General features: G+C 39.0%; 1 protein-coding gene across 1 annotated transcript in view; it reads right to left on the bottom strand.

The window, feature by feature from the left end:
* Positions 1–3,112: 3,112 nt before the first annotated feature.
* LOC115223820 (TBC1 domain family member 25) overlaps positions 3,113–20,778 on the bottom strand; it is a 39,070-nt gene continuing 21,404 nt past the window's right edge. The window contains exons 2-5 of the mRNA XM_029794497.2: positions 14,600–14,709; positions 9,192–9,340; positions 6,487–6,639; positions 3,113–6,035 (exon numbers count right to left, since the gene is read on the bottom strand). Of these exons, the coding sequence (XP_029650357.1) occupies positions 3,655–6,035; positions 6,487–6,639; positions 9,192–9,340; positions 14,600–14,709 (2,793 nt within the window). The 3' untranslated portion in view covers positions 3,113–3,654. The remainder of the gene's footprint in view (positions 6,036–6,486; positions 6,640–9,191; positions 9,341–14,599; positions 14,710–20,778) is intronic.

The following is a 20,778-nucleotide window of genomic DNA, read 5'->3' as shown; positions in this document are numbered from 1 at the left end:
GGGGGGGGGGGTAGTGGAAAAGGTCAGTATACAGAAAGGCAAAATTGACCTCTCTTACCGTAACCAACAGTCAGGCCATTGTCTCATAGCGATGTGATTGTTAATTCTTAGAATGACTTTGTAGAATAGGTTTAAGGGGCGAAATCTGGCCATTTTGAGAATTAACAGGTAGAATATATTTGAGTCCGATCCGATTGGTTTAAATACTAAAGAATTAAAGACCAACCCTTTATTTCCAATGTAGGAACCTCTGCTGTGTTCACTGACTTCTGTAAGTGTTTTATTCCTTCTTATTTTTCTACATCCATTTACAAACATTACACACTCTACATCCTGCCTTTGCCTGTCCAGTGGTTTGTGTGTGGAGATGGAGGAGCAGACATGCTCCTTTCACAACAACCTTGCTTCGTTGATATCATGCGTTATGTTCGTGAAGGTTGGAGGCCAAGTGGTTAGGATATCCGGATCATGATCGCAGGGTTGTGAGTTCATTTCCTGGCAATGCGTTGTGTCGTTGAGCACACGTGGCTCCACTCCACTCAGCTGTGTCACACAATCTCCCTGATAACTACGTTAAGGGTACACGTGTCTGTGGATTGGTCGGTCACTTACACATTAATTTCACGAGTAGGTTTTTCCGGATCAACTGGAACCTTCGTCATAACTGATGGATTGCCTGTGATATGTGTTGCTTGCTTTTACATTTGTATAGGGTTGTGTTCACCATGTCAGCTGTCTGTTACTATTATTGTTTGTTTATCTCCCTAGATATTGACCCCTTTTCATCAGCCATCCTGTCTTTCTATTTTCCTAAGAAAAGAGAGCTAAGAGAAAATTACCCAGTAGTCAGTAGCATGTGTGTGAACAACAGAGACTAATACAGGTCTGTCAAATACCATACAATATAAATTCTTGATGTACTAAGGTTCTCTCTGCCTAGAGAGGATGTCATAATTACCAAATGACGATTAAGACTAGTTTCACCTGAGAAGGGGAGATAATCTCAAGATTCTAGAATTTTTGTTTAAATTTTATTTTGGCCGTAAATGTGTTCTTCTCTCTTTCTGTATAAGTTACTGGAGATAAGGTTGGACAGTTGTCATAATGACACCAGCTATTGAGCGAGAAACACGTCTCCATGGCTGTCTTTATATTTCCAGTCAATAATCTTGCCCTTTGCCTCTCCAATGAGTTTTCATAAGCTTGCTCTGTCGTGCTTCGTTTCAGACTCTTGGTTAACCATTTGTTCTGAGTAATATGAGAGCTTTCCTTTCATAAGCCTCGAGTTACTCCTGGGGAATGTGCATCATATATAATGCATGGACGCAAGGGAAATATGTTCTGTGCATCACAATGGCTGGTTGCCATGTAAACTGTGGAGAGTTCTTGAATGGTGAGATGCGATTATCTCCCCTTCTCAAGTGAAGCTGGTCTTGTTTGGAGAAGTGTTGTGTGGTTTAGTGATGTTATATATAAGATCATTGACCCTTAGGAGACAACGGGGCTGATCTAGCGACCGAAAAGTCGAATGACAAAGAAGATTAAATTAGTTCATTCAATTTCCTACAACAATATATATAGCTTTATATATGTAAAGTACTTTATTTTTTTATATTGAAAAATAAGTGCATTCCTATGTAGGGCTTGTGAAAAGGGCTCTATCTTCTTGGCACTGAAACTACAAATGAGGCCCCGTCTCCGAAGGGTTCATGTAAAGAAAGAGTAGAGAAGGATAACTGACCCTTGGGATTTGTCCAAACTGAAAGAAAACTACTGCATCCAACAACCTGGTTGGTTTGTGATGTGTGGAGCCTGTAAATAGAATCTCAGCTCATGACAAGCAAAGTCAGTAAACAGCAGTTTGATTGGCTGAGTGGTGAGTGGAATCTGTTGGCAACAATCAGATCGATTTGTGACGAGTGGAACTTGTAAACAGCAATCTGGTTGGTTTGTGACAAGAACAGCCTGTTGTGCTGGCAGATAAAATGCTGACAGAACAAATGAAAAGATATGCTGTCGTTGTTGCCATACATGCAGAACACAGCGATTTAGAAACTAAATTCTAAATGTTCCAAGATATTTTGTATATAAAGTTTGGATGGAATCAAAAACACTTTGACACAATAAGGAGATCGCAACTCATCCAACAGATTCATAATATCAATGATCTCAGGAAATCAATGATAGCCATTACCACAGAACACCAATGTGTATGAGGATATTTGATAGTTCATATATAAGTCGTATGTGGTGAGGATAGGCCGGCTCATATCTGCAAAGGCATAGGAAAGCCATTTGATCTGTGCCAAGTGGTTACTTAACAAATGCCAAAGGACCCTCACGAATATGATATGCTTTGGTTGTTCTTGGATGAGAAAGATTTATCGAGACCAAAAGTCTAACAGGAGAAATGACTGATGGTTATGTGCAGCTTCTTCTGATGTACATAGGCAGAGGAGGGGCTGTGTGGTAAGTAGCTTGTCTGCCAACCACATGGTTCTGGGTTCAGTCCCACTGCGTGGCACCTTGGGCAAGTGTCTTCTATAGCCTCGGGCCGACCAAAGCCTTGAGTGGATTTGGTAGACGGAAACTGAAAGAAGCCCATTGTGTGTGTGGGTGGGATGTACTCTTGTCTAGACATGACGTGACATCTAGGTTGTTCATTCTCAGTCTTCCATGATAAATATCTCTGGCTTTGGGGAAATATTACCTTTGCTAGGAAACAGGTGAGAGTTGGTGACAGGAAAGGCATCCGGCCATAGAAAATTTGCCTTGACAAATTCTGTCAGACCCTTGCAAGCGTGGAAAAGTGGGTGTTACATGATGATGAAATAAATGTGTGTGTGTGTCCAGCTTCTAAAGCACTTAAAAGAATTAATAGAAATGTGTTATCATATCATGATCTATTTAAGTTTGTTTATCACCCTTCATATCGTTAACAATAAATAATTATAAATAAATAATTAGAAATAGTTGATAACCTTTACACCATATCAAGAGCAAATGTCTCCAACCATGCAACATTATTTTTCTTCAAACAGAAAGAAAAAAATTTCAATATTTTAAAATTTATTTACATATAATGAATTTAACTTTTTGGAACAAACTTCTGCAATGAGATAAATCTGCAGGACAATGGTTGAAAAACATTAACGAGAATGTTTTTTTTTTTTAAATAATTAATTCATTAAAGCATTATTAATATGCTGGTGTTGCATTGCACACCGTTGCACTTTGTCAAGCTTGTGTTGTACACCAACACACATACAACAAAAAATAGTTGTATACAAGTTGACAGAATAGTAAAGGTCACAGATTGCAATGTCTATATATGTGTTGGTGAGTGCATATATGTATGTATGTGTGTGTGTGTGTATGCATGTGCAATTTTTTTTTTTTCTATGTGCACTTTCGTAAATATACAAAATTTTACAAGGTTTATTTTAGGGTGAAATATTAAATAAGGGGAAGTTGTGGGTCTGTAGAGATGGGTCCCAAATGGTTCGACCATAATGGTACACTGTGAAATGGCGCAATCATACACAACATCATATGGTGAACACACCGACAAAACGTGATCACAGTTCCTTAGCTTTTCTGGTTTGTTTGCATTTCCTTTCGCTTACCGACAAATGAAATCATTAAGAATGGGTCTCAGATACTTAAACTGTCTTCAATGGATTTGAATTCTTCATCGAGTTTCTGCTGATTGCGAAGGTACTCCGTGTAGAGAGTCCTGGCTTGGTGAAGGACTTTGTGAACATTTTGTTTGCGAGTTAATCTCTGGAAATACATATCTATCTCTTCACATTCCAGTTTCTTGTTAATAATTAAATCTCGGTGTTGGAGGAGGATAGTGAGGCAAAGGAACATGAGGAATGGGTTGCCGGCGCCAAAGTCCTGTGGTGGAGGCAGTTTCTGCGACCGGTCCAGAGTAGCATTATCATTTACAGGAGTAGTAGAAGTATTAGCAGTAGTGATGGTATTGGTGTTGGTGATGTTGGTTGGCGAAGAAGCAGGATTAGACATGGTGGTGGTGGTCACACCAGTGGAACCATTTACAGTGAGCTGGGTTGGGGAGCTGGCATCAAAGGAGGAATGGGTCGAGGCAGAGTCTGCCGGGGGAGGGTAAGGGGGAGATGACAGTGAAGATGATGATGTTGAAATATTGGAAGGCGGCAACGGAAGTGGAGGTATGTCCGGATGTTGCGATGATTGCAAGGAACAAGGGACCGTAGGAAGATGGGAGGGGTCACCACTGGCGGGGGACTCGCTTGGGGTAACCATCTGAGACGACGCCACAGACGAAGAAGAAGTAGATAGACTGGAGTCGTTAGTGTGCACTTTTTTCATTTGTGATGGTAGCGGCAGTGGGGGTGGTGGGAGTGTTAGTGGAAGTGATAGGGGGAGGGGAGGCAGGTTGCCTGGAGACGGGGTCTTAACAGCTGACCTAAACTGTGGGCATTGTTGGCCGTAGGATGTCGGGGTCACGTTCTCACTATCAGTGGCGTCAACATAGTCAGCATCGTCAGTGTGACTTTTATCACAGTTTGGAGAAGTCAGAGTGACCATCGGTTTGGACGACACGGTCAGAGACAGCTGAGCCGGTTTGTGCTTTACTTTTGTTTTGGTCTTTGGAACTTCAGAGTCTGGGGAATGAAATGAACTGGATGGTTCCGTGGTTTGAAATTTCTCTACATTCTCAAGAGATAAATGAAACTGAGTGTCTTCGTAAGAACCGTTGTCTCTCGTCTCTTCCGAATCGGTTTTGGGACACGAATTGATGCTTCCGACACTTAACTTGCTTTTACCTGATGAGGAAGAAGAACTTTCAAATGCAAACACATCCTCATCACTACCACTGAGCAACTGAGGGGGAGGGGAACTGCACAACGACTTATCGATGCTTGAAGAACGAGCCTGCATCATCTTGGCTGTAGCATCCTCCATGGCTGGGAAATCTCCACCGGAGTAACTTTCTTCCATAGGTGAGACATCGTGCTGATTAATTTGGATGTTAATGCAATTAGAAGATTTCTTCACTCCGTTCAGTCTCACGTTTGACTCCGCATCGGTCGTCTTGTCGGAATCGTAACTATTCGAATGAGCTACGTTTCGCGCTTTGGCAGCGTCTTTTAGGCGAAGTGCAAGGAAATTGGCGTACATGCTCTGGGGGAAATTTAGTGTTGGGGATGAAGGTGAAGAGGAAATTAAACTGGGGGAATAATGCGGGTCGGTCAGTTCGAGTTCAACAGCAGGCGGGTCTGGAGGCAGCGTACTCCACATCACCTCCAGCATATAAAGAGCATCGTCCAAAGGAAATTCACGCTTCAGTTCCAGAAGAAGCCATCGGAAGCAGAAAAGGTGATTCGGGCTGCTTTCACAGAGGTAAGTGTAGAATACAGGATCGTAGAGTTGGAGAAGCAGTGACAAATGCTGTAGCTTGATCTTCATTGCTTGACCGCTTGGATGAAAGTTGATCTTCATATGTTTCATCAAGCCACAAAAGCAGAGATAGGCGTGAGACTCGTCTTTCTGAACGACTAGTAAAGGTGAGGCTAGATCACTCATGCCTTGACAGTAGGAGATATCAGGATGTGTGACTGCATAGGTTACTAAGATGTGAATTAATGACAGAATATTGTTGCTATCGTCTGACCCAGCATAAAACTTATAAGTCCGGTCTGTTCTTAACACATCCTTCTTGACCACTGAAATGATGTTCTTGATTTCGTCGGAAGCTGTGTCCGTCTCTAAATGTGCCTTCCACTGCTTCCGCACCTTGTAGTACTCCTGCTCCTTTCGTTTCAAGTAGTCGTAACGCTCCTTCCCCGACATGTTATCAGGGAAAATATTTAGAAGATGCCGCCAGACCACTTTACGCAGTGATGGTTCAATACCGCCTTGGTAAATACTCAGTCGGAGTTCCTGGGGTCTGATGAGATGTCCATCAACGTCTAAGTAGTTGTGAAACTCCATATCCGTCATGGCTGGTTTTAAGGCTTTCACAGCATTGTCTTCGTAAGATTTAAAACCTGAGGGAAAATAGAAAAGAGAGAACGTCAAAGATTTCCTTAAGTAACACACAGACAATACTTTATATTATTTGGTTAGAAATTGTCAAACATTGAGCTAGCATTTATGCAGAGGTCATAGCTTACCAAAAATCTTGTAGTGCATCTCTGAGTAAAACTTTGGACTGCTTACCAAGAAACTAGACACAATGATAAAGTACACTGTTAAAGTACCAGTTATGCACTGGGGTCGATATAATCGACTTAATCCGTTTGTCCTTGTTAGAATAAAGTATTGTCATTTAAAATTACATCCAGTTAAATAAAAATACTTACTCCAATGCTAGAAACAGAAAACCTGGACAGACGATGGAAACACAGATGTTTAAGGATGTAAAATTCATTAAGTAATTATTTCATAAACTTCGTCAGTGTTTGGTGCATTTCTAAGTATATTCTGACTAATACATACCCATGACTTTTTGAACCTGCGATAAAGTCTTCTCCACGTGGCTTGTGATGCTACCAGTCAAGGCACCAAGAAAGGAGTTCTTCTCAAACATGCTTGCTGTCACTTTCAGCTGAGGGATGTCCCCTGGGGTTATGATGTCCCAATCTTCAAGACCTGAAATAATTTTAAAAGATATATTTTTCTTTTCTTTTAACTTTTTTTTGGTCATTACTCTTTGGCATCAGTTAAAGAAAATTAGCCACCAAACCAAAACCTGAAGAAACTTCACAAACGCAGTCACATAGTTGACTTTGTTTTTACTGATTTTTATTAAAGTTGTTTTTCAATTTTTCTTTCTTACATCATAATTAATATTTATGATGTAAGAACAAAAAAATTATCCATCTGAAGATCACACATTGGAGAAATTTCAAACCTGGGTTCTCATTCCTAAGGTATTTTTCGATGTTGTTGTTGTTGTTGTTGTTATTATTATTATTATTATTCAGGTCACTGCCTGGGATCAAACTCAGAATCTTGGGGTTAGTAGCCCGCGCTCTTAATCACTATGCCAATTGCGTAGTGATTAAGAGCGTGGGCTACTAACCCCAAGATTCCGAGCTTGATTCCAGGCAGTGACCAGAATAATAATAATAATGATAGTAATGATAATAATAATAACAATAACATTGAAAAATACTTTAGGTTCAAAATTTCGCCAAGACACCTGATGAAGGCTGGAGGGTTATCAGCCGAAACGCTGTTACTAACAAACAAGATGAGAACAAATATCCATCAAATGTAAACAATGTAACAATATTTCTTGATGGTGAGTAAGACAAGAGATTAGGTCATCAGCAGATCTGGTTCAACTGTACTGGAGGGAAAGGGACTTAAATTGTTGAAGGAAACAGTTATTATTAAATGGCTGTTTACATAATATTTGAAATGTCAAAATAATGAGAACAATAAGTAGGTGGGGGTCAAAGAGGTTGTTTCTCCTTGTGAATTAGACATAGTAGTTAGCACAGTGGGCGGAATATGTGAAACGTTTGGCAAGAAAAGGAGCTAACTCTGGGGTGCATTAATTGAGGGCAGCCAACAAAAGCTGTGACCTTTTTGGTTTCATGTGATTGGAGGGGGGCTGGAACCAAACACTGGTCTACAGGTTTCACATCTGAGTTTGAATTCTGCTGGGGTGAGTTCCGATCAGATGTACCCCATGTCAGCAATCTTCTATATTGAAGAGAGCCATTCAACCAAAAATCAAATTTGAAGACAGAAATTAAAAAAGGCCAACACAGAAACACAAACAATGAGACGTACTTAGTTTCTGTATATACACTACTAGAAGAATACACACACACTCAAGTACTAATCCCAAAAATGTTAACTCTAGCATTCAAATTACTAAATTACTCTGTCAAATATGTACTGCTTATTTATTCACATTGTATTGATTTAACCCTTTCGATACCAACCCGGCTGAAACCGCCTCTGGCTCTGTAGTACAAATGTCTTGTTTTCAAAAGTTTTGAATTAAAATCTTCCACCAAACCTTAGTCACAATTTATGTTCCTAAAACCAGTTTAATGATAAGTCATTTTACTAAATTCTTTGTTATATTTAAAATTAATTGAAAGAAACACAAAGCATCTCAAAATAAATTCAGTAACGAAAGGGTTAATCATGCATTTTTTTGTACCTTTGACATTTTGGTGATGTGATAGTTTATTTTGAGACTGACAATGTAGGGTTGGTGTGAGAGGTTGGATCTGACCAATCTGATCATAAAACAGATAAAATATTATAGCCCCATATGGCCAATTTAAATAGCAAAGGGCCAAAACTACAAAAACATATTCTGTTAAATATAATGGGAGCCTGAACCTTCTATTTCAACCGCAAAATTCAAAAACAAAAGCAGAAATTGCCAGATTTAATTGGAATTGTATGTGGTGAATATCTTCAAATGAAAATATAGAGTTTATTTCATTTACCATTCAGCCATAACACATTCACACTCCACATATACTCTTTTTAATCCTTTTGCAATTGAACCATCCATATTCCACCCGTTTTATGTTCAAACTGGCCAGATCCAGCCTCTCACATCTATCCTAAAAAATAGAAAAAATTACACTATTGAAATCTCAAAGATATAAGATAAAGCATGAGTCTTCATCTTCTTGTCTTGAGACAGCATTCATTCATCCTCAATACTGCATCTCTCACAAACGCCGACCAGTCCTGGCGATTTGAGGCTAACGACCGCATGATCTCCAACCACTCCTTATTCCAGCGGCGAATGCCGTAGATATGGGGGACCTAGGTTGGGTTCCAGATCAGCCAGGTCTTTCGTTGTCCACCACATTGCTTTCGCCAACCCTGATGGGGAGCTGGGGCAATTGCTTCGTAGATGAATTCTCCTGGTTGACGACGGAGGGCATGACTTGTCGGAGGAAGGTGATTCTGCACTGGTGTCGCACTGAATTGTTAGAGACAAAGTGATGCCATCGGACACGAAGGATGCACGATTAATCAAAATAATGTGAATAAAATGCATTACATTTGACAAAAATAATCTGAAAGCTAAAGGGTTAAAGCACATCCATAAAAGATTGTTCATCGACTTTAGTTAAAAAAAAAGACAGTTAACTTTAACTTTTTTTTTTTTTTGCTGTTGTTGTTATTGTTTAAGAGGCTAAGAAGAGATTTTGACATACCTTCCTCAAATGGCTTCAGGTCAACTTTAAGCTTAAGATACGGTTCCGAAGCACACTGGCAGGCCGCATCCATATCCCAGTCAGACAACATGCTGAGATAAATTTTCTGGCCATCAGAAGCTTTAGCCAAGTAACTGGTAGAAAAATCACTGAAAGAAGAATTCAATAATTAAACAAATAGAATAATTGAGTGATTAGAGACTTTTAAATTTAACATTAGACAAACATATTGAAGCCATTGTATTTCCTTTCTGCTGCCATGTTGGACAAATATGGTTAAGATTTCCAATTATTTCAAGATGAACTACATTATCATCATTTCGTGTCCACTCTTCAATGCTTGGAAGGAGTGTATTGAGGCAGTTTTTCTGTGGTCAGATGCCCTTCCTGTTGCCAACCCTCACCTATTCCCTTCGAGTATGGTAATATTTCCTCATAGCCAGACAAGTTTCCATCAAGCAAATTCACTCCTGAGGCATTGGTCAACCTGTTCAGTGGGACTGAACCTGAAAGCAGATGGTTGCAAATCAAACTTCTTAACCACACAGCTACGCCTCCACTTATATATACATATATATGTATATGCCGGTGGCACATCAAAAGCACCATTCAAGAGAGGTTGATGCCAGTACTGCCTGAAAGGCACTTGTGCCAGTGGCACATAAAAAGTACCATTTAAGTATGGTCAATGCAAGTGCCATGTGACTGGCCCTCATGCTGGTGGCACATAAAAAGAACCCAGTACAATCTCAGAGTGGCTGGTGTTAGGAAGGGCATCCAGCTGTAGAAATCTTGCCAGATCAGAATGGAGCCTAGTACAGCCTCCTGGCTTGCTAGTCCTCAGTCAAACCATCCAACCCATGCCAGCATGGAAAGTGGACGTTAAATGACGATGATGATATATGTATGTGTATACATATGAATATATAGCATCATTATCATTTCTCATCCATTTTCCATGCTGGCATGGGTTGGATGGTTTCACAGGAGCTAGCCAGCCAGAGAGCTGCACCAGGCTCCAATGGTCTGGTTTGGCAAGGTTTCTATGACTGGATGTCCTCCCTAATGCCAACCACATTCCAAAATGCACTGGGTACATTTTACGCATGTATATATCTCCCTGACAAACAAATACATATTTAGTAAGCAGCCTACACACACACTATTTCCTGTATTCGGTTGAAACAAACACAGACCAAAAACAGAAAATATTTCCAATGGTTTTTGCCAAACTTTACACACAAAACCGATTATTATGTGATGTTTTATTATATTAGGACCATTATGAGAATATTATTATTGTACATGTATTGTGAGTTATAAATTATGAGTTATTATTGCAATTATTATTGTGTGTGTCATTGTCATCGTACTGTTTGAAATATATTAATTGTTATTTATGTGATTAGAAGCACAAAGAAATTTCCATTGTGCTCGTAGGGACAATGGATAAATTGTCAATCAAACGCTCTGCTAGGCTCTCAAATTCCTTCGACCAACTGAAAGGAATTGAGGCTCTGCACAATGGTTGGTTCCTCCTCAACTGGCATTCCCCCACTTGCTAAAGCCTTCTGTCAAATATCAACAGGTTACGTAGCGAAACACACACGAAATACCGAATAACTGAATGTGGTGGAGTGTGGGGGAATACCCAGAGAAGACATCTGCATGGGAAACAAATAGTAAAATGGGTGCTAATACACTTTATGTCATGAGATGGGAAATTTTAATTACTGCATTTGGTGACATACAAGAGGCACTTAATTTTTTCTAAGAAATGTCTCAGTGAAGAATCACCCTGAGTCCTGGATGTGAAGTTAAGTCTACCATAAGCTTTAATCTTATATTTTTTACTTGTTTCAGTCATTAGACTATGGCCATGCTGGGGCACTGCCTTGAAGAATTTTTAGTTGAATGAATCGACTTCAGTAAAGAAAGGGTTAATTGTAATTCTGAGCTTATGGATTTGTGAAATTATCTGTCTTTACATCAACCCCAGTACCCAACTGGTACTTATCTTATCAGCTCCCATGAGTACAAAAGGCAAAACCAACCTCAGTGGAATTTGAACTCAGATCACGAAGACAGATGAAATACCACTAAGCATTTTGCTTGGTGTGCTAACAACTGTGACTTTTATTAATTAGGTTGCACTAATGAGGTTTCCTGACTCACTTGGTTCTTCAAATTAGGATGAAAAAATAAGTCATGAGGGGTAAATTGAATTTTGTTCCCTAATACTTTCATTTCTAAGAATGTATTTTTTCAGATCCTGTTTTGTTGAATAAATCTAACATTTTCATAAACTATAAGGCATATGTATGGCTATGTGGTTAAGGAACTTGCTTCCCAACTGTGTAGCCTTAGGTTCAGTTCCACTACCTGGCACCTTAAGTAAATGGATTCTTCTTTAGCCCTGGTTTAGGTTGAATGTTGCTGTAATTTAGCCCCAGGAGACATTGTCTCTAGGTGGTTTTACAACACGATCTGTGTCCTTATATTTTCAAACAAGGGAATCTAGCACCCCCACTCAGCTCAAAACAATATCTGTGGATCACGATTTCCGGGTTATTTCCCTTCATCAGCACAGAATAATTGTTCGGCTAGAGGTGGCGCTGCCAAATTCCCATTCAAGATATTTAGTTTTCAAAGTGACAACTAGTCCTAAACCAGGACTGCCATTGTTATGTTGGCAAACAATCTTTACTACAAAAGTACTGTTGCTGAATATCTCACGTTGTGAGAGTTAAAAATAGTAATTATCTTATATGTCACCAAAAATAATAAATTTAAACTTGTAAATTATTAAAAGTACAATGTAATTACTTCAGTTTTAACAGAAAGTCTCAGGGTCAAATCACTTGCTAGACAATCAAAATAAGCATATATATATATATATATATATATATACAGAAATATATTTACATAGAAATCATACCTGGAATTAAGTGAATACTCATCATGTAAAACTCTTACATATGAAAATATGGTCTGTAAATGCTTGGTAAGAAAGTGTTAAAAAGATTTTAAAGAAACAACTTTTCATTGAGCTTTTGTGTTTTTAGAATCGGTTAGAATGACAACAGAATTTTCAGTCCAACTGTTCTTGATCTTGACATTTCGGGTCTAATACAAATGCGGGTTAAACAATTTCTTGTAGATTCTAAATTCTACACAATATATTGATGCAAAAAAGGCAAACTTTGAAATTCTGTTTATGTAATGTGAAGTCAGACTTGGTTAGATTGCGTTTGCTGCTGCTAGAACGGGAATGAATTTGCGAACATTGTCACGATGTCGAAGCAACATCATAACAAATACCATCCCCAATAATACTGAATGGTTTGTTTTGAATTTGGCTGAGTACAAAAGCAACAGTCAGTTTAGACAGAAAATTGTCAACAGCCAATGGAGACAAACATGAAACAAAGCAAACATCAAAATATATATATTTAGAATAATTGTGATGAAAGACATTGGACAAAATGCTTTTTACTTTTTTCGTCTTCCATGCATTCTTCCCAAATCTATTCAAAAGTTCTTTAAATTGAAACTACAAATACATTCCCACCGAGTTGTTGATGCTTTTAACAAATTGATATAAATAGTTGGTCAATTAGTATGTCAGACTGTAAACCAAATTTTAATGGATAGGTGGAAAGGTGGCAGAAATTAAATACAATTTCAGAAATACACATTATTTTGTAATGGCCATTAACGAAGTCTGTTAATAAAATTGCTTGTTTCTTTTTTCATGTTGCTGTTGTTATGTAACTCTACATAAATCTACACGGACAGCTCCATCATCATCATCATTGTCGTCATTCTTTTACGTGTTTCAGTCATTTGACTGGCCATGCTGGAGCACCACCTTTAGTCGAACAAACCGACCCCAGGACTTATTCATTGTAAGCCTAGTTATTTTATCAGTCTCTTTTGCCGAACTGCTAGATGACGGGGACATAAACACACCAGCAGTAGTTTGAATGTCCAGTTAGTCAATGCCAAATCGCCAGCATCCAAAAAGCCACGCCCAATCATTTTTTTCTGAAATTCTGAGACTAATTAGTCCAGCAAAACCATTTCTAATCATTATATTAATGATATTCATTTGCAGTGTGTGTGTATAAGGCTGAAAATGTTTAGAGGAGATGTACAAGGAAGTGCTGAAAAGTTCCTGGTTTTGGTTAAAAGAAAATACAGGAGGATCAGTTAATTGTGATTTTATCCAACATATTCTCCTCTCACATTCACACACTTACACAGGGGTCCTTCAGTTTTTCTAAGCCCTGTAAAAGAACTTAGAAGATTGGGCCTCCAACCAGGCCTTTTGCGATACCCTTAAAGTCAGAGACTTTTCAGTACCCCCTCATATAATTGGGTAAATCAACCTTGGGATATAACTTGTATTGATCCCAGAAGGGATCTTGAACTCCAAATAAAGAAGAAAGCTGAATACCAAAAGCATTCTATTGGTTCCATTTCCTCTCCTCTACCCAATAATAACAGTTTCTCTTCTGAATTGAGTACAAGGCCACTTATGCAAAAGTAGGAAAACTTGTTGACTGAATCAATATTTTGCAGATGATAAAAAAAAAGGAACTCCATGCTTTTATAGCTCTGAACAGCCGTTGACTCAAAGTACAAACACATTATCACATGAGAGTGTTCTCACACATTTGAAACGTTTTCCCATCCCATGCAAACTCTAGACCAGTCATGGCTAAACTGTGCTGGCCCATGGGACTTGATCTGAATGAAACGGCAATGAAAAATTGTTTTTAGTAGTGTGTCCTGTCTGGTGATGAGTTGTGTCTCATGTGGGGCCCTTCCCCTAAAAGGTTGCTCATGCCTGCTTTAGGCAATGTCTAAAGAAAGCTTGTGCCTTCACTCACCAAAAGTTTACAACCACCAGTCCACTATCGAGCTGTGTCATGGTCCTTCTAACTCTACTACAGTGTTCTCTACCAGGTTTACTTTGGCTCAAGGATCGCAGCTATGGGCTAAACAGCGTGTAATTACCTGAGTCAGGGTATGTTGACATCATGCAATGCAGCAGGGTGGATGTAAACTATTTTGGCAAATGAACTTATTGGAATCGATGGTGAATATTACTGGAAGCTGAGTTGATGAACGGACAAGCTGTCAACAGCCAGGATCAACCAGTTCAGTGAGCAAACTACGGCTACCATCTGCAGTCATGACATCTGCAGATGAGATATTTCAGTGAGTGAAAGACCAATAGAACTGAAACCTAGGCCAGATGTTCATACCACATCACTTGATCAGAACATCTGGTGTGAAAGAATTACATTAGTCTGGGCAAATCACCCAACCAGGATAGGGTGGGGGGAAAAAACTCCAGATGATGACAAACAAATAACAGAGAAAAATATGTAACTACTTACCTTTTGATATTAAATGCTTTTGCCAGAATTCCTTGTAACATCTCAAAAGATGTGATCTGTGGATCAATGGAGAATTTCTTGTATTCAGGCTGCACAAGTCCATCGCATTTCTGGAAAATATAACAGATTATTTAAATTTTTTTCTTACAGATTCGTATTTTGGAGGAAGAACCATATACAATAAACTCTTATCCAGGATTCAAATAACCAGAACTCTCAAGCAACTGGCACCCAGAAAAAATCCTGAAACTTTGGATTCCTATGTTTCATTACTGCGATTGTTTTCAGCAGTTTTTTTTCTTACATATTTTTTCGCAACGAATTGCAACGAATATGGTCATCATTTATGGTCATCATTGGGATATGATTCTCGAGGAAGCAATTGCAACAAATTCTTTGAAACAAGTCAGAGATCTGTTTGCAGATCTTCCCATTCAGGGTCAATTGCTTAAAAGCTATACACTAGCTTAAAAGCCACCCTCCAATCCCAGTTGTGGTGGCCAGGAGGGAGTTTACTATATTTGTTATTTTCTTGTTAGATTATGTTTTAATCAATATACTTTCTGGGTGTCGTCAGATGTGATATTTATTGGTAAGAGAACCTTCTAGTACGACTATTGATATAAACCCCAATGTAGCAGTTGGTTGTAAGACAACCATCCAGATAAAACTTCATTCAAAACAAGATGCATAAATTTGGAGCTCATACATAGTTGCTTGGCATGCTAGAAGTAGCTGTCAAAATTTCACTCATGTCACATCTTATCAGCTTTGAAAAAAAACCGGCAACATTTGATAATGTAGGCTTAAATAAGCAATTTATGAGGAAAAGAAATGCATCAGACATGGCTGGGACGTCTTTGATCAAACTTTTGCTATTTCAAGGTTGACTTTGCCTTAAACAAGAACAGCTTTGAGTTTGTATTATAACCATTATTTGTGTGGCTTAATCAGAGGAAGAAGGGCTACACTGATGACCATTTCGAAAAACCTATGGTAATGGTGGAAGGAAGACAGGAAGACATTCTGAGACCAGGGCCCTTGCTCAAATACTTGTCATAGAGTGGATTTCACGAAAAGAATATAAGATCCTGGCAGTGTTTAAACAGGAAATAGAATACAATAAAATTGATGTTTTATTTTGAATTGTGAAAAGTAAATATTTGGATGGGGACATATTGACAAAGAATTAAGCAAAGAAATCTTTTATCTTTTACTTGTTTCACTCATTGGACTGTGGCCATGCTGGGGCACTACCTTGAAGGGTTTTGGACAAACAATTTAACCCTAGTACTTATTTTTTTTAAAGTCTGGTAGTTACTCTATTGATCTCCTTTGCCAAACTGCTAAGTCATGAGGACATAAACAAACCAACACTGGCGCTCAGGTAGTGGGGTGGGTGGGAACAAGCACAGACACAAAGATTCGTGCATGTGTGTACACACACACATGCACAAATGGGCTTCCAAACAGTCTCCATTCACCAAATTCGATGACAAGGCTTTGGTCAGCCTGGGGCTGTAACAGACGACACTTGCCAAAGGCGCCATGCAGTGGGACTGAACCTGAAACCATGTGGTTGAAAAGACAGCTTCTGAAGCACACAGCCATGCTTGTGCCTATAGAAAAGTGCAGTGAAATTACCTAAGTCCACCAGAGAATACATGAAATAATTCTCCCAGAAAATATGCGTAGTTTTGCTCGACAACAATTTACGAGGGTTTATGGCTGTAACCCCTAAGAAGGGCAAAGGAAATATTGCAATGCTGGCATTCTTTGGACATACTCGACTTTAGTTCAGAACCATTTAAGTGCAATGACACAGATTACACTATGTCTGATATTACAAACTAGGTTAAATTGACAATCCCCTGATTGGTAATTCAGTTTGTTCCCTCTGATGGTTAACTTCCCAGAATTAATTACATAAAACTAAATTCATACACTCTCTGATGTTCTATGTAATTTTCCTCATCAGTGAATGATTAATTATGGCTAATTACACAAAAATATGACACAGTTTGACTGACGTAACTTGTGTAGTCGAAACTGCATTGAAGCTGAACGAAACCTAACGAGGTAAAATACTAATTAGTCAACGGTCAAAAACGTATGTTCTTTCTAGGAATGAAACCTAGTCCACTCCATTTTACAAGATTAAACCTACATCGTTATAGAGTTTGTTAGAAACAAAGTAAAATGATATTTTGATGGATCACTTTAAAACACAAGTTTGTATCATAGCAGGGGCCAGTCTCAGGCATCGAAAGTGTTAAACCAATGCAAGAAATTAATTTTAAAAAAATAAGTTGTTTTTTTTGTTTTTTAATCAAAAATTCCTGAAACTATTTATAGAAGAACCAAGATTGCTGCAAACACTCCTACACTGGAAAGGAAAGAAAGAAGGGGAGAAGAACTATTGTAAACAATATCCAAATATATCACAGTTGATGACTTTTATACTTAATGCCTGTCTGCTCAGCAGTAAGTGAAATGAGTTTGGCCAACATGAGGATACCAAGTACTTCCTCCATCTGATTGCTTCTTTTTGGTAACCCTGTACCCCTGTACATCCCTGACACTAGTTCTGCATAAACACTCGACTTGAGAGAGTTCAGTTCCATTGACCTGTTTGCGAAAAAGTGTCATCGTGATTTGGATCTAATTCAATTAAAAAGACAAAAAAGTCAAACCCTTAAAGACCACCATTCGTGAACTCCATGCATTCACTTCAACACCTCAAAGACCATAGAGATGTCACAATTGAATTGGCTAACAAGGGGTCCTGCTTCTTGTGGTCAGTTGTTTGACCTCTACCAGAAGCTCTCCTGCAGCTTAGCAATGCAGATTTTTACCACAAACTACCCAAAGATTACACTCCAGAACAAAAAAAAAACGATATTGAAATGTACCACTTTTTCCTCGCATACACACATATAGGAAGGGCATCTGGCCACAGAAATCATCCCAAAGCTGATGCTGGAGTTTTGTGCAACACCTCCAACCCATGCCAGCATGGAAAATGGAAGTTAAATGATGATGATATATATAAGAGAGGGGGAGAGAGAGAGCTTCCTCCTTTGACTAAGCAATATATATAATTTTTAAATATGCTTGCGTGTGTGTATATGTATGTGTAGATATTAAATAAATATATATATATATCATATATTGCTGTGACTACATTAAGTGCCACACTTGAAGCTAAAAATAAAAAAGCAAAATGAGATAAAAAAAAAAGCTTTTTTTTATTAACAAATCAAACAATAAGTAAAATGTTTTTCAATATTTTTTTTACCGTTTCTATTTTGTTCCTGAATATTTGTTTTGGTTCCATCATGAGTTTCAGAGGTCAAGGTCACTTTATTTATGCTGTCTGTGTCTGTGTGAAATCATCATCATTGCTTAATGTGTTTTCAAGGCTGGCATGGGTTGGACAGTTTGACAGGATATAGCGAACCGCAAGGCTTTGCTGAGCCCCTATGTCAGCCTTGGCAGGGTTGCTAAGGCTGGATGCCCTCCTGAAGGCCAACCACTGTACAGTGTGTGCTGGGTGCTTTTTTTCATGCCACCAGCACCAGTGAGGTTGCCAAGTAATTTGCAAGACAGAGAGAGAACTGAGAAAAAAGTTCCTGCTCCTAAGAGACAAATATCCAAACTAGGTGAGGGGGAGGTGGCTTCATACCAAGGCTGAGAGAGAGAGAGAGAAGCATTGGTGTCTTGCTAGAGAGGATACATGGCTACCACACATTATATAGGAGGTGGTTGAGAGGGGATAAAGATGATAGTAATGCAAGGCCAGAGCAAGCTCTCAATGTACAGGAGGCTGAGTATGAGAGGATATGGACAATGGATGAGGAGAGGAGAGAGGGAGTTCTTTTATGATCGTGTGAGGGGAGAGAAACTGATGGTTAGAGATGGGGTAGAAAAGATGCAACTGACAAGAAATTCCTGTATAGAGATGGGGTAGAGTGGGAAACAGAAGTGGCTCAGGAAGGAGAGATCAGAAAGTTGGGGTGGGGGTGATGTGCAAGATGTAACAGTGGAAAAGCAGGGTATACAGGTGTGGCTATAGTGAGTGGGTCGTGATGAGAGGGTACTATGGATGAAAGCTGATATGTGAGATGTTTGATGGAGTAGAATGGAATGTGGCAGAGGAGAGAGATCACTGAAAATTGCCAATCATCTTCATCTTTTATCATCTCCTCTGTGAGGTTCAGCATCATGAGGTCATCCTTCACTCCTTTACCCCATGTCTCCTTGGGTCTTCCTTCTGCCACAAGTTCCATCCGCTTTAAGCAACCAGCACTTTAAGCAGATGTCCTCATCCATATGCGTTACATGACTGAACCAGCGCAGTTGGCCCTCTTGCACACTGCAAATGGTTCCTCCTATGCATAGCTCTTCTCTCAAACCCAATGCTACATGGTAGTGAAATGTGGGCTGTGACAGCAGATGAGATGTGAAAGCAGGTTCCACTGGATGTGCAATATCAGTGAACATGTACGACAAAGGGTAAATGTGTTGAGAGAATACGTGAATCTCTGATCACGAGCAGAAGTGGTGAGGGAGCAACATAGCCCTGTGTTGAGGGGGGTTCTTTGCGGTTTGAATAAATAGCAAAAACAAAGTTTGAAGGAAATATTAGCCATTTTTCATACTTTCCAGGGGTCGGCAAAGAGGAGATAACAGTTGCCACCCAAGGACAAAAATTGTGTCACACAGTGTTTTTGTGTGTGCGCGCATGCGAGTATATTTCAGTTGTAAAGTTACGTAAGCGATTCAAGGGTCAAGAGGGTTGTACACTGTACTTATCAAGTTGTCTAAGTACAACTGAACGGAACGAAACTCTCGACCCTTCAGTTACTTATGTAACTTTACGGCAGAAAAATGTTAATGTGTGTGTGTGATATGGGGGTAAGTTGGAAGATATGCGTGGTTAGATAAGAATGTATTTGTGTCTTTGTATGAACATGTATGAATTTATACCAGCAAGAGCAGTGGTTTGGCAGAATCGTTGAAGTGTCAGAAAAGAACATTCCAGCTCTTTATGTTCCGAGTTTAAACCCAGCCGAGGTGAACTTTGCCCTTCATCTTTTCGAAATTGATAAAATAAAGCTCCAGTCAACTACTGGAAGCAATGATGTCAACCAACCCCTCCTCGCAAAATTTCTGGCCTTGTGCCTAAATTAGGAACCAACTATATGCATACATTGGCACACACACACACATATATATATATATATATATGTGTGAGGCAATGGATGATTCTTTTTTGATAATATTTCAGTTTAGGGTGTTTACAAAAAGGAAATAAAAATGAATCTACACTCACGAAGGGATTTGCGCACCAGGAGAACTTTGTGGCTCCCACAAATGAGGAGGTCCAGACGCAAAATGGGGAGAATATGTGAATGCGAGTGAAAAGAAAATTACGACGACAATTTGGAATGTGGGACAATTTATTTGTCATATTTACACGAATTCATTATGCAGGAATTCTGTTCCAAAACAACAAAAAAAAAGACTTTCGTTCACTTTTTGGTGACTTATAGCCCAGGGCCACGTTGCTTAACACTTGACTTATTAACCCCCACCCCACCCTTGTTACTTCCCCTTTCATTTTTATTTACTATTTTAAACATCCTCAACTGAAATATTACCGATTTTTTTCCTTGTTCCCACCGTCTTCCATCAACTTTTTAAAAAATCAATAAGCGTAATTTACTCCTACCATAAACTACTGACTCCACCTCACCACCACCAACCAAAACCATACTTCCACATTGACATTTGTTTTTCTAGAAACCTCTCCACCGTCATCCTCCCTCCCTTATTTTACACCATTATTATATAACAATATTTTTTCCTCTCTATCCACCAACACAAGACATTTCTTCTCCCTCAAGAGTGAAGGGGTTTGTGCACGGCACTTATTAAAAAATAGTTTAATAAGTACAGCGAATAGAACGAAACTCTTGGCCCTTCGGTTACTTATGAAACTTTACGGCTAAATATAAAAAATATACACTAATATATTCAATCCTATTTCTCCTGTTTGTTTTACCAAACGTGTCTGTGTGTCCATATAATAATGACTTGGAAAATATGTGTGGTTACAGTGTGTGTGTATGCATGTTTTTGTATGTATATGTATGCATTTATAGTGGAGGTGCAAT

This window comes from Octopus sinensis, linkage group LG24 (assembly GCF_006345805.1).
Source record: "Octopus sinensis linkage group LG24, ASM634580v1, whole genome shotgun sequence".
Classification (NCBI taxonomy): Eukaryota; Metazoa; Mollusca; class Cephalopoda; order Octopoda; family Octopodidae; genus Octopus; species Octopus sinensis.
This window is presented reverse-complemented; position numbering and strand designations above follow the sequence as displayed.